The 15,733-nt window shown below is 42.7% G+C and overlaps 1 protein-coding gene across 1 annotated transcript in view; it reads right to left on the minus strand.

The window, feature by feature from the left end:
• LOC119175869 (receptor expression-enhancing protein 2) overlaps positions 1–15,733 on the minus strand; it is a 75,508-nt gene that overhangs the window by 59,287 nt on the left and 488 nt on the right. The window contains exons 2-5 of the mRNA XM_037426885.2: positions 14,123–14,195; positions 13,980–14,059; positions 7,453–7,573; positions 3,302–3,415 (exon numbers count right to left, since the gene is read on the minus strand). Of these exons, the coding sequence (XP_037282782.1) occupies positions 3,302–3,415; positions 7,453–7,573; positions 13,980–14,059; positions 14,123–14,195 (388 nt within the window). The remainder of the gene's footprint in view (positions 1–3,301; positions 3,416–7,452; positions 7,574–13,979; positions 14,060–14,122; positions 14,196–15,733) is intronic.

The following is a 15,733-nucleotide window of genomic DNA, read 5'->3' on the forward strand; positions in this document are numbered from 1 at the left end:
GTCTCACCGCACACGCTTAGGAAAAGTCGCTCACTCATCAACATCTGGATCTTGACTCGTACAAAACACCGCATAAGACAGCCTAACATTTACTGAATATAATTCTTATTAGCCAGTTGAGTGACAATCCGAATCGCCGTTACATTGACTGCTACAGCCAAGAAACTGGCGCACACTTCCAATGTGCATCCAAACTGCGTGGGTGAAAGCACTGAAGAAAGTTGAGTAACGTATTCACTCGCTTAATGAAGGCACTCGCATAATAAATGCACCCTAAACTTCAGTCATCAAAATTTAGGTTTTTTGTCTCCCGCTTAATAAACACACCCCCTACATTCATCCGCTGCAGTCCCGTTAACCAACACCTGGTGCCTTCTCACCCGTTAAATTTCTTCCGTTTTTTTATTTTGCCGACCCACCTCTGCTTGCTCCCCCCCCCCCCCTTCGCCCGTTGTTGCATGCCGTATTGCTTTTCTTTCTATCTGTGAACAGCACGTCCCCCGTCTTATCTGTGCGCCACAGCGGGGTTCACAAACAGTGCGAGTGTAGAGACATTGCAGCTGACAAGCACACAGCGAGCGAAGGTCACTAAACGCGGGCAGTTTCAAAAAGCCCAACCAAGTGCACGCGATTTTCGAGCGACGACGACAGGATTTGCAGTCGCAAAGGTTTCTGGAAAACCAGAAAAAAATCCCCCGTTTCACGCTTCGCTTGTTGTTTGTGCGTAAAAGAACTTCTCATGTAGAAGCAAGAAGGCGGCCATACTTTGTCGTTAATCTTGTTATCGACGGTTTGTTTTGATGCTTTAGGGGTAGCTTGCTCCAATGTTGGTTACTTGCTACAATGTTAACGGCGGCGTCACGGTCGTTGTGTGAGGTTGCCGGGAAGTTGGCAAATTGCGTCATAGCACACACTTTTGGACGCCCCTCGAGATCACAGCAGATACCACTGTTGTGGTTAAACGATTGTGAGAGAAGATAGTGGCAAAACGCTTTTATGGCATGCGCGGGTGGCCCGGAGACAGCTTGCAGAAGATAGAGCCATCAACCAGCGAAGATGAATAAAGTGCAACAAAGAAGCTATTTCCAAACAGGTGTACGCAGTATGTCAATTGTGAAAGGCTAAGTGACATAACTTTTTTTTTGTTGTATTACTGCATTTTTCGCTCCCCCCCCCCCCCCCCCGAAAAAGCTTTCATAAAATTTACTCCACATAATAAATGAAGTCCCCAACTTTGCTCTGATTTTTCGAGAAAAAAGTGCGTTCATTACGCGAGTAAATACGGTAGTTGTCAGTGCATCTACAAGGCAAAAGCAAGTTTGAAACAGATCATAAACACTTGCCTTATAGCTAATACATATACGAGAACCAGTTATGCGGGTCTCTGAAACAGGAATTGCAACAACAGCGGCATCATTTGTTGTCAGTCATTGATTGATTTAATTGATATATAGGGTTTAACATCCCAAAACCACCATAGATTATTAGAGATGCTGTAGAGAAGGGCTTCGGAAATTTCAACCACCTGCTTTTCTTTAACGTGCTGTTGTCAGTCAGCGCCGGCACGGGAATAGGCATAATCACGTACACAGGAGCAATAAACGAGATAGTAGCAAATCGATCACCTTTGGGAGATTCTAAACCAGAAAGCCAACAGCTTTAGGTGTGCAATAAGCAGGAAACGGCGGAAGGACGAAACCGAAACTAGTCGACACGCTGCTGTAGTAGAAGCATAAAAAAAGGAATGGGGAGGAATCGGCACTAAAAAGAACACCACATATTCCTGCAATGTGGCAGAGCATGATAACCAAAAAAATGACTAAAAAAGCCTGTATTGTTTTAAACATACAGGCAATGACGTACATGTACATGGCTGACAGTATTGTGGCTGTTCAGGATGACATACATGAACGTCTTTCACTACATGCAGTTTACAAGTGGAGCTTTAGGTTGCCACTTTGTAAAATGCCCCCTCTTCATTAGAGGCCTCACCCTCACTCCTCTTGTGGACAGCTCACTAGCTGTATGTCGTCAAGCAGCAGATTGCTGCTATTGGTTGACAGCCAACATAAATCAGAAACAGCATATCGCTGAGATGTGCATCATGCCCCAGGGTGTCCCCATAAGCTGGCACCGTGCACTACGGGAGCTCAAATTACACAGTAGGAACATTAGTGTGCACAGGAATCGCAACAAAAGAGAGAGACCGCTGACACAGCTTCTTTTCTTCACCTGATCCCTTCCTGTGCGCTTCTTGAAACATGAGAAGAGAGCATGCGCTTAAAGCATGGAACAAATCCTGTAACTCCAGTCGTTCTGGATGCATATGAGAAGCTTTTGCAGCAATCGATTCGCGAGGTGATGAAGTCGAATACCAGGCTGATTATTCCGGCTACTATTTTTATTATGACCTACATTGCACAAGCCATTGCCGTAATGACACTCGGAAAAAAAGAAGGAATAAAAAGAAGCCAAGAGGATGTACTGCTCGCATTGCACATACTGGGTCCCAGTCCCCATAGCCATTTCCTGGGCGAAGCAGGAGCAGCACACTGTTTTGCCGAAAATATACTGCTCTATGCTACAAAAAACTATACCTCTATTTACCCCATCAGCTAAGGCACCTTCTTTCCCCTCCTCTGTAGTGCTTGAGGGGTGAGTGTACTATTGCAGCGTGAAGATGGAGGATGAAAGAGAGCAGGGTATACCCACTGCTCGAATATCAAGGCATTTATACATTTTTTTCTAGAAGCATGTCTCTTAAGAGTCATGGCACACACTTCCTATAAAATTAATTTGCATCGAAATTTGCCAAAGCGCTTTTGTTGACCCACTGGAGGCACTGCCTTTGTTTGGTAGTTTGTTTTTGAAGATCTTTTTCCTTGCCAATGCCTCCAAGTACACTCAATATGAATATCACTTATATACAAGGCATTTACTTGTTTGACGTACTCTCTGCGTCAAATAAAACTCGAACAGCGCCAAGCCTTCATGATGGTATAGCGCACGCCGTCCACTTATCACCATAGGCAGGCATGGATACATGCTCGGAGCTTCCGAACAGTATGCGCGCGCCTGTCAATTGTGATAAATGAACGGCGCCCACAATACCATTGCAAAGGCTTGCTGCTGTTCGGGCTTCATTTGACCCCGATAGTGCCTTACACTGCCATGAAAACTGTGGCTTCTGTCAATAGCAAAGTGGAATTGAGGGTAAGTCAAGCCTCCAACAAGCACAATCTTGTGAAACAGCAGTGTTCTATGGTAGCACGTTGCAAGCATGAAGCAAATATATGCCTACTTTGATGGCTGTTTGGAGCACCACGCTGGTGGCATAACTCAGACCACGGCTGCCCAGAAGCAACATGGTAGCGTAGCCTTGCTCCTTCGCCTTCTCGATCAGTTCATCTATTTCCTGCAAAAAAGACAGTGTAGTAACTACTTAGTAGTTTCCATTACAGCATCAGCAAGCAAAATGACTACAATGTTTACAGTCCATTTTGCTGTTGATTGAGATATGCAGTAATCACCTGCATACGAGAGAGAACTCACTGCAAAAGTTTTTGGTGTTCATATTTATATGATTAAACTGTCTATAATGAAATTCATTGCCATGAATATCAATAAGCTACATTAAACTGAAAGTGCATGTATTGGCTGCAAAATATGTATCTTTTATTGAGTGCTCTAGAAGCTTCTACAGTAGAGGGTAAAATTTAGCAACATGAATTACTGAACACTAACAAGAATAAATCATCACTCATCAGAAAATGCAAGCACTGCTATGTCCTTCCTTCGGTGCAGTCCTATGCACTACAAGAACCAACAAGTGCTTGAAATGTGTCACGACATGTTGGTATTAACGAAAAGACCAAAATTAGAGTAATAGAATCAAGCATGCACTTAACAATTTAACTAGAAACTACATTAGGAAATTTCCGCGGAAAATTGCTAAGAATGCTACATAACACCATTCTTTATTTTGCCTACAAAGCTTCGGCACAAATAGAATGAATGCATCAAAACTGGCCGTGCATATGTATAGAGCTGTTATCTTATGCCCCATATTTCCCCGTGTAAAATTGCAGTTATTTACTACATAGGCATTTCTTTATTTAATTAATGCATATAACAAGGTTCATGCATACAAGTGACCCTGTTTCTGGGGTAACAAGCAGAATGAAAGACTAGTTAGTAGCAAGCTGCAGCCTCATTTTGCATGGTGGCACACATGAGTACTTTTCCTCATGCAGAAGTTCACAAGGAAGTACCTTGAACTTTGTAGTTTATATAAAATTCAAGACTGAGGATAACATCAAGTACAGAAACATTACTTTAAAATCAGATTTAGACTTTAGTAAGCTAAGGCAGCATCTTTCTGCTGTCCACCAATACTGGTACATCGCTGATATTATGCCCACATAGCCCGCTCTCGAGCCCATGGCTTCACTCTAACAGGTTTTTAAAAATTTGATAACTAGGCATTCCACTTTGTTTTCCGCATTAAAGCTGCAAATTCCACACTACAAAAACCTAAGCATTTTGTTGCACTTCAGAACAAACAGGTGCCTCTAAAATCTGTTGTCAGTATTATCGGCAGAGTCGCTGCCTGGCGGCTACTCGCTAAAGCATGCCTTGTTTGGATTGCTTCCCGTGTCCTCTGCTAGCCACATCTTGTTTGCATGTGCGCATACGTCATGCATGTCCTCAAAGGGGGGTTTAATCCATTCTGCTAGCGCAAGTTTAGCTGCTTATAAGTATGCTTAACACAAATTTCGAGAAACATTTGGCCTTGCTCGGCTGCATATGCATTGTAACAGGATAAGTGAGCGCAACTTTCGAAAGTGCTGTTTATTTGTCACTGTATCCTTTATTCGCCAGAATCATTTAAGCGCGAGCATCAATTCCTAGTTCGAGCACATTGTAAAAGTCACTTGTCATTGACTCAAACATGAGAATACTAAATAGGCTCTTCAGGCATGAATTAAGATGTAGTGTTTGGAAATGCGTCAAATTCGCATGGCATGATTCCAATGCATTCGGTATTACTTTCCAAAAAGAAAAAAAAAAGGCAATGAAAAAATTGATGAATGTGCCATTTTTGCAAGTTTCACGAAGTAATGTTAATTAACATATAATTATATATCTAATCATTCTGCAATCAGTCAGTCATAGTTTTGCATAAAGATAATTAAATATCAGGTTGAAAATTCACTATCATTTTGCATTCACTTCGAGCAAAGAAAATACAATACTCTTCGCGGTGGCCCTGATGCACAACACATTGGACCATTGTAGTAATAATATCTGGGGTTTCACAAGCCCAAAACCACCATATGATTATGAGAGACGGCGTAGCGGAGGGCTCCGGAAATTTTGACAACCTGGTGTTAATGTGCACTGACATTGCACAGACCACGGGCCTCTACCGTTTTGCCTCCAATGAAATGCGACCGCCACTGCCGGAATTGAACACATTTTAAGGAGTGTCCCCGATCGAACTGTCAGACCATCGTCGAACGTGGCAGTGTCTCTAGCAAAGCGACCCTTTGCAGTACTACACAGCAGAATAAAGTTAAATGACCACCAGTTGTTCACTCAGAAAGCCTGTAAATATGTGCACATCGTGTTTCAAGCTATTTAAAGAGATACGCAGGGTGTGATGCGCCTCCAAAGTTGGTGTGTACAATTGTACACACCCTCACTTAAGGGTACAGTGTGTCAATGCAGCGTTTTAGCGACTCTGGCTTAAGACAGAGGCTCCAGGCCATGCGCCATGCACTTTCGCATGGTGTGTAACTGCGGCACAGTACCTACAGTCATGCGACAAGCTTAAACCCTTTCAGTGTCCTTGCCATACATGAGCGCCGGGGGTTTTACGTCCTGCAATGTCTGCGCCGTTCGAGTACATTTTTGAACCTCCGCATAGAATTTCGTGCAATGAGGATACATGCTCACAGGGAGGTGCGTTAACTCCAAGAATTTGCAAAAGGCATTGGAAATAAAACGTGGGGACTTTGTGGATTTTGAGTTCTGATTTCATAAATGCAATTTTTTTTCTTGCACAATGTGTAGTTTTTAAAATACAGAATATCTCATGAGCCTTCTGGGAACAAGATTTTGCACAGAACTGAGAGAGCTAAAAAAGTAAACCAGCATGTCGCAATAATCTAAAATCAGAACTCTGTGCAGTGTGACAAAAACAGGTGTCTGAACCTATTAAAACAAAATTTATGGTATGTTGAACATTTGCGAGAAAGTAAATTTCAAGCTGGGATTTCACTTGCAAATGTTCAACATACCCTAACTTTTTTTTTCCACTGTGTTTAGAACATCTATTTTTGTTGCACTGCACACCGTTCTGATCTGAGATTATTATGGCATTCTGATTCACATTGTTGATCTCTAAGTTTAACAAAAAACTTGCTCCTCAAAAGGCCCATGAAATATTTTATATTTTAAAAACTATACATTGTACTAAAAAAATAATTGCATACATGAAATAGACACCCAAATATACAAAAGATCAATAAGTTTCATCCAAACCAATCAAGAAATTTAAAAAAGCCGTTCTAGGTACCCCATCCGATGTACCGGCCCATTCTTCAATCTGCATTCCATAAGTGAGGCTGAAGCATAAAACTGGTGTGCTTTGCATGATTCTACTTGTTGTGCCATCTCTCCAATCTAGCTAGAAACATACATATTTTCACTCCTCGCTCTGTGGGTACGTACATTCAAAAGCACAAAGTGACGGTGCCCACCCTTCTTTGCTGGGGTGGTTTTGGGATGTAAAACCCCTGATAATATTACCTAATCCTTGCTGGAGCACATGGCCACTTTATATGCACGAGCTACCTTCACAGGTGAAGAAACTACACTCCGTGCGTGAAATTACGGGTGCAATGGTGCCCAGCAGTGCTCGCCATTGCCTCTCCAATAAACAAACACATGGCTCAATGACTGCTTTCACTTGCTCATCCCTGTCTTGCCTGATGCCATCGATAGCAAACAAGGCTGTTCTATCCCCTTTCTTCCTTATCTGTCATAACTTCACGATAAGCCATATCTGCATTTTTCAAGCTTTTCTAATATTCTCAAAACCAAACAAACCCTGGAGGCGTGCCATGACCAGAGAAACAGCAGACATCGAAAGGGTTCAAGGGACACTGATTAATATGTGGGGTTTAACGTCCCAAAACCACCATATGATTATGAGACACGTCATAGTGGAGGGCTCCGGAAGTTTCGACCCCCTGGGTTTCCCTAAGTGCGCCCAAATCTGAGCACATGAGCCCACAGCATTTTCGCCTCCATCGAAAATGCAGCCGCCGCGGCCGGGAATCGATCCCGCAACCTGCGGGTTAGCAGCTGAGTACCTTAGCCACTCGACCACCGCGGCGGGGCGAGGTGAGCTTAGAAAACCTGGATGCAACTGTGTTTGGAACACACCTGCTCGCGTTCAACAAGCTGTGGATGAACAAAACGTCGGTACAGGATACTGGATCCTTTGGTTGCAGGTGACAGGAGCCATAGAACAAACAAGATCTTGAACTCATAGTAAAATGGCATCCTGAAAATACAAAACAGAAATAGCATGTTCACATTGCAAGCACGGCCCATGATAATGAACGTTTTCCCAACAAGGTCTATCAGACTACATATATGTTATGCAATACCAAAACTTCACACAATTTTACAATCAATGATGTATACACAAGTGATGATGTTGGTGGCACAGTTTGGCAAACGAAATCATGAGTCAATTCTGTCAGGCTCACTCAGTTTCAAATTGGCCCACGAATCTTAGCCTAAGCGAGTCCGGTTGAGGAAAATGTTGCCGAGTCTAAGTCCGAGTGAGCCCTATGCGCAAAATGTATTTATTGAATGAGTCTGAGTGAGCCCCACTTTTTACTGCCAATCTACACTCACGTTCAACATTACTGTCAGCCTTATATCGGCATATATGTGTAGTGAAGTCCACAGTAGATCTCGGATATATCGAATTGGAAGGGTTTCACAAAATAGTTTGATACATCGATAATTCGAAATACAAAATATGTGCATTTATGGCTTAAATTCAAGAATTTCAGGCCTGAAAATAGTTTTCATAAATCGCAACAATTGCTAACATAATTCGATCACATCATGAGAAACAAGGCAATAACCCGTTTTTTTTTTAACTTATCACTCTATATTTTGCTTGAAAATAGCCTAAAAACTTGTCTTGCATTTTGAGCACTGTCAAACTCCAGTCATCTTCAATATCATTGAAGTTTTCTAAATAAGCAAATCTGGCTCAATTGGCCACAACAGCATTGATTGATGCTGAACACCAATGCAAGCTCAGTATTAAGGTTGGTGGCAGTGGCAGCCACAGCCCCTTCATGACCACACGAGTACACTTCCCCGGCACCAATGTCAGCCACAATCTTGGTATCGATGCAGTCAGAAACAGCTATGTCGTTATCTACACAGATGAAGTCGCTCACTGTCCGAGATGGTGCCCAGAAACGCTAATGAGTCGCAGAATCCATTAAGGCATTGCAAACAGTTGTCAGCAGTCATGGCTCACCCAGAGTCTTTAACTGGCTCCAGAGCCCGCAGGGAAACAGTTTATGACGGCGCTTTACTTGGGATCGGTTCAAGCACCAGGCAAAATTGTTATCGCAACGAGGAGGTTGAATGTTTGATTCAACTCTCTAATGAGGATTTCTCAGGAACAAGGCGAGAAGTACAGAAATCGCAAAAGACAACGCGGTCCCCAAACAATCAAGCAAGTTCCAACTGCAGACAAATTGGCGATAGCAATGTCACTTGCAGGGCCGTAACTAGAGGGGTGGTTGAGGGAGTTTCAACAGCCCCAAAAATTTTTAATGCTTTAACTATTCGGGTGATACTAAAATATTTGCATGCCCTCACATCGACCACTAATTGCCAAAGTTAGACGTTTACGGAAAGGGACCCCCCAAAAAATATTCTTGGGTACGACCCTGGTCACTTGTGACATCGTTACTAAAAACACCACAAGTATGTCACAAGGTTGCACATTTCTAAGGCCATGCTTTCGGTCCCACATGCCATCGTGCACGAACAAACACGGGAATGCGAACATTGCAACGAAATCGCACAGTCACTTCGCATTCTCATTACGGTGCGCTCGGCAATCAGTCTTTTCGAAAAACACTCTGCCCGCGCTAAAGGAGTATTACCCCAATTTTAAATATTTTTGCATTGTTGCTTTAAATGCAAACACTGGTGTAGAGAACCCTAAAAATACTACTGTGTCACCTGGAAATGTACCAATGTACTTGTAATACCGCTCCCTTAGGGTTTCAATATCGAGAGAGCGGCTTCTCAGTGATGTTTCATGGCAGTGTGACATCATGGGGAAACAGCAACTCACCACTTACTAGAGGCCAACCAGTCATTTGCTCACGATGCACGTAAACAACAAGTAAATTGATGTCCTGCCCCGTGAATCCGGCAGAGATTTTTGCGATTTAGGCTGCACACAGGACGCAGACTTCACAAGCTCAGTGGAACTGTGTTGACACAGCTGGCTTGCTAATGCATAGCGAAGAAAACTTTAAAGTTAAAGTAAAGTAATTTATCTGTGTTGTCTGACTCTCGTGTGCAGATAACGTTAACGTTAAGCTGCACACCCAAGAAACCAAAAACGCCCCTTTCACGACATGTCAAAAGCATGTCAGTACTCTTTTAAAACCTACAGATCGCACATACAACATACAGGTGCACTCGCAAGTGCTGTGCATTGAACCACATCAATGCAATGAAATAACACCGCCTTTTCCTCACCACCACGCGAAGAGAGACCGGAACTTGTTAGAATGTGGTCAAAAAGTGATTGGTATTAACTAGAACAAATTTATTTCTGGGCATCGGCACGGCACGGCATTTAATATAGCGGACGTTCTGCTATGCGAAGTTTAACGTATATGTGTACCAGTCTCGTACTTTTGCGTAGAATATTTAAGAGAATTTTAAAACGGTTCGATATAGCCACTAATTCGATGTATCAGAGTTTAATATATCCGGGATGGACTGTATCCCCACACATCTCAGCAAGCTCGCATTCATGCACGCCCTCAGTATTAGTCATCAGAGGCGTGAATTAGGGGCCATGACAATGACCTCTCTTGATAACTCTTTCACAGGAAGTTGCTGATAAAGATATCTTGCGAGAGTTGCACATTTAATGATAAAATAATGTCCTTCAAGGACTGCAACAACTGATAGCTAGTATTTGAAAATATAAGACAAAAAAAAAAGGTGTGTCGTAGAGTACCAATGATTTGAGATATTGGCATTAAGACACCATGATCGAAAAAGCTAATTCAACACACATACACTGATGAGTCGACTCACCCAGACTCAGGTGAAGCTGTGTCTGAGTAAGTGCGACCGAGTAAGATGTTGGTGAGTGTGATTTCAAGTGAGTCTGCCTGAAGTAAAGGTTTAGCGAATATGAGTCCGAATGAGCCCCACTGAGACAAATTGTGGTCAGTCCGAGTCAAAGTAATCAAAGTCAAAGTATCAAGTAAGATATTTATTGAGTCTAAGTGAGCTCCATTTTTTTTTTACCTATGGCTGGTCGGAAGAGCCATGCTATTCATTGTCACTTTACATAACGAGTTAATTATCATTTTTAATTAAAACCAAGAATTTTTCCTGCAAAATCATAACTTCCATTAAATTTAAGTTTTTTTCTTTTCATTTAGTGCCAAGCACCACCAGTGCCTTTTGCAAAAGTTACCATACATTGCAATGATTGCACATATATGAATGATAAAAGCATATTCAGAATGATAAATCTTCCCCTGGCACAGTGATAATAGAAGATGTAAAAGGTAAGGTCAAGGGGCCTGACAATACTTCTTAGCATACCTTGAAATTCCTGTCATAGCTCAAGTTCTCTTTCATGAATAAGGCTACACGGCTTTTTTTTTTTTCAGACAACTGTGCTGTTGCAAAACTGAAATGACACCTTGACCACTCGCGTGGCTTTGGGATATGGCCCAGTGCACATTATGTGAGGAAACTTCAATACCACATTCTAGGCACATGGTGGCTTTCTTCTGTTTGGGTCCTTGATCACGCATCTCACACAGATAGTTCAATGCCCATCAGTTATTACAAAGAATGTTTATTTTCATGTTGAGTAAACGTTTTTCAAACGGTCAATATTCTGACTATGAACTGGGCTGTCCAAGAAATTTAAGTTATATGCAATGTTATCATTTTTTAAATTTTACTTGTGTAGTATGTATAGTAGTTTGTGTGTGTATGTGTATGCATGTATATTTCAATATGCATATATATGTGCACGTCTGTATGTAAATATATATGTTCTGTTCATCTGTTTTTATGTACTCCGATATGAACCAAACACTAGCCAATGTAGGCTAATAATCCCGATAGCTTGTAATATTAACTGCTTTGTTCTATTGAAATTACTGATTAACAGGGTTAATAGCTGATTAACCAGAAATTGTTGATTAACAGGGGTAATCGAACATATTAGATTCCTCGGAGAGACAATCAATGAATGTACGAGCTGACAAAGTACAGAAAGCGAGCCAGTCAGGCCAGTTCAAAGAAGAAAAACCGTGAAGGTGGACAGCTAGCAGATGTTGATGATTTGTGACTGCTGTGTATCATAAATTCATGCCTTCAAAGCTACAAAAAAGCGACAACTTTGATGTTGACGAATTCAAAAGCCATTGAGGCAGTTCTTTACACTGCTCTAACCAAGGGGCTAGTGTTTCATGCCCACTTGACATCAAATACCAACTGTGTCTCATCTTACAAAACGAAACATTACAGCTGTCCACATGAGTAGGCTTCCCAGAACCCAGCGTAAAGTGCATTGTGTTTACTATCTGACTTAATGAAGGCTGATATGTTTCAGCTGTTCACGCAGTCCCGAACGACAAAGACAGTTTAGAAGCGGAGCGTAAAGTTACATGTTTCTGAGACACCCTCTTTCAATACAGAGGCCTGTGCTCACTCTCTTTGGAGCTTCCAGTGCATGCGGTTTGACAAAGAACAGCAGATAGCCATAGGCCTATAACCATGAATCAAGAGCAGTGTTCAGATCCAATGTGCTCCTTGCCACAAGGTATCGCTTTGTGCCGGCTCAACACTCATAATCTGCAAACATTGCACAGCGAGCCTCAGTTGTGTACAAAAATAACAATGGGAGAGATCAATTGCATTTTATCAAGTGCACTCAATGTCATGACGCAACTCTTTAACCCACGTGCCGTCCTTCCTTGTGTACCTTCCAGCGCACTGGTCGGGTCGAGAGAGAAAGCACCTAAACCCCTGTAACTCATTTCACTCTTGACGGATTCGGGAAATTTTGCTGGCAATGGATTCGTAAGGCAAACTGCGATACTGAAGCCATTCATTAATTACATGGAAAAGTGGTTCAATACTCCCTTTAATGGCACATCAATATATTAAGACGTAGCTGACATCAGTTGGTGAAACAAATGATTCATTGAGCTTGGCCTGTTGGCTACAATTTGCCTGTGGGACTCTTTTCAAACCGCATAAAATCATAGAGAAATAGTATGATTCTGAAAGCTGTGGCTTGAATATATAATTTAAATGACCTCTTTCTGATACACAGTCTGTAGTGGTTAGTTCTTCCCTTTTGCAAAATATAGCATTATGCTAGGTTTTTAAAGGTTCTTAAATGCTTCAGAGAAACTCTACTTCCAAGTGACTATGTGCATATCTTGTGTGTAATTCCGGTCAGTTGTCTATGGGTTCCTGTAGCATGCATACTCATAAAAAGCAAGCCAAGTATCTGCATCGCAAGTGCAACCAGCAAATGTCTACTTTCATGAACACCTGCTTCGTTTCTTCCTTCTCTTCATAGCATAACATCTTCTGGCAAGTCTGAGAATCAAGCAGCATTTTCATATCACTAACACTTTTATCTAGGAATATCCCAGCTGCCTGCATTTCAAAGGCTGAGATGTATCCTTTACACTGTGTTTCGGGCTCCTTTTGATCATTATAGGCAGGAATGTTCTCTTTGGCATCAAGGTAGTCCGCCATGAAATCAAACAATTTTCCAAAACTCTCCATAGTGCTGATGGCAGTTTGTCATGCCTTTTGTCACTGTTTTCCATCTGATGCGCTTCACAGCTCATTCATAACAGTTCCACACTCCAGAAGGAGCAAACTACGATGGTATCTTGCACATGCTTACAAGATGCCGCAGTGCAAAAAATACACAGACAGAACGAAAACAACATGGATAAGCGATGAGCTTTGTGCAGAGATCAAAGGACATTCTCGTGCATGGCATACCGTGACAGTGGTACGAGAGACGACGGCACACAGGTTGGACAAATTAGAGGAATAGAAGAGGCACTTGTACTAGAAATGAAGTGGATTAAAGAGGCGGGTTGGGCATGCTGGTACATATTTGCAAGTCATTTTCGTTTCGTCTCTTCATTTATTGTGCAGCAGTATCTCGTAATTATGCACCAAGATGCGCAACTGACCACTTTAGTATTGCACATGCTTCGTACATCTCCCAGTGATCAATGTCGGCTTCATTCGCCTGCTCAGGATACAAAAGCAGTTTGTTGGTATTTATAAATGTAAATGATATTTACAGAAGCACACTAACAATGATTTAAAGATCAATAATAACGTTTCTAATAACCTTGCGATTAAATACATACATAGAGATCAATATTATCATTGACTGTTTTGCATCTACTCCTTGTTTGTTATTTTTTTTACTTGCAAAACCCCTGAATGCACCCAAATGACTGAGCCAAGCCGTTTCAATACAAAACAGGCAGAAATTTAACTTCAAAGGAATATGTCTCACCAGTTCCATAGATGCCAAAAGTTCTAGCACTATTGTAATGGTCTCATCTCACAAGCAAACACTGCATAAGGTGAGTGCAATGTTGGTTCAGCCTACTTACCAAAATGAAATGAAGATGTCAGAAACTGTCTCGATGCAGGTGAAGAAAGCAAAGACTATCCAATACATCATCCACTGTAGCTGCAAAGCAAGGTCAAGTGCATAAGCATCCACGAAGCATGTAGGTAAAAGCTCTGCACTTACATGGGCCCTGACATCCTTGTTCTTGACAGCCTTGTAGGATGCATACGCAGGGTACAGCACGCCGAAGAGCAAGCTGAAGAGACGATAGAAACAATGAGCCAGCACAGGGAAGCAACAACAGCAAAACATCGACAGAAGACACAAGCGGCCGCGTGTCAGCTGCAAAGATGCACCAATCCAAGGATTCTGCATTTGTGGACGGGCAGTTCCAAGATCACTCACACAATGACACTGTAGCAGAACATTGCAAAACACCACGCAACACAATCCAAGTCAGAGCTGCAAAAGCATGAAGCACACAGCACGGCTGCTGCTGGACATAGAATCAGAGCTGAACATTCCCTAGCAAGGAAGGGTGCATCTCTACACAGAGAGCAAGCTCCTGCTCCCAAAGCCCCAAAATAATCGTCGGCTCTAACCAAAATAAACGGACTCCCCTCCCAGCAGGAAGTGGAGTTGTTCCCTCCTCTCCGAGGCACACAGGCAGCAACAGCTCTCTAGAAAGGTGGGTGGGGGGTCAGACCCCTGCCGCTGACACGCGCTCTACCATGCAGCTCTCACTCCATCAAGTAGCTTCTGCTGAAACAATGCCCGCCTGTCAGATGGCACCGTTCACCCAAATGTGGGGCGGCTGCCAACGTGTAGATGACAACGCTCCGCTCAACTTCGACAAAATCAGCTGGACGGCGGCAGTAGCACGCCTTGCGTAACGCCTGTAGTACAGCTTCTCAAATTATTATTAAAGTACTTGTCCCTCTCAGAAGTGGCGCTTCTTCACGTCATAATGTTGACATTACACATCAACTCTAGGAACATAATTAAGTTCTCCGCATTATTATAACCAAGACTTCTTCAACAACACGCGGAGAATTTCGCTATAAAAACGCGTCCAGGGCAGCAGTGGCAAAGGTAGACGTATTGTTAATGTGTAGAACAAATGAAAGGTGAGCGACCTGCGTACCGTAATGTTGTTCAAACTTCGTTTTTTTCGACCGACTGATTTTGTTCAGAACTTCCTCCAATTCAAAGCGATTGGCACAAGTGCCTACGAGATGAAAATCGGGAAGGATAGCGTTTACGTACAACACTATTGCATAGTCAAAATGTCCACATACAGAACGGCTAGGTGGATGGGTTGCCGAATATATATGATAACGCGAGGAAACCGGCCGTTTCTCCAACAAAACCTATGAAACGTCCTCTTTTTTTTTGCGCAGAGGAAATGTAGTGAGTATGTATGTCCAGACAAGGCCATGCGCCGAAAACTGGAACACAATGCAGTCACACAATAGGAACAAACAACTGGCCTGGCTTCAGAACACCTGCTGCCCGACAACAATGACACGCCGAGGACGCTGTTCGTGGCGCAGTCAGGGCTTGGACATGCAGTGGTCAGGCATAAAAAAGTAACTCCACATTATAGGGAACATATAACGGCTGTTCCCACCTCTGAGGATGGCGAATAATAGAGGTGCTACGCCACGACTCCGTCAGCGGCAGAGAATGACGTAATACGATCCCACGCTAAAGAACAGTGACCACACGGTCGAACATTAACAGCTAGCGGGCCCCGAGAAGAGCTGTCGATGATTGATTTCAACGAGTTGATTC

The sequence above is a fragment of the Rhipicephalus microplus genome, chromosome X (genome assembly GCF_043290135.1).
Source record: "Rhipicephalus microplus isolate Deutch F79 chromosome X, USDA_Rmic, whole genome shotgun sequence".
Taxonomy (NCBI): Eukaryota; Metazoa; Arthropoda; class Arachnida; order Ixodida; family Ixodidae; genus Rhipicephalus; species Rhipicephalus microplus.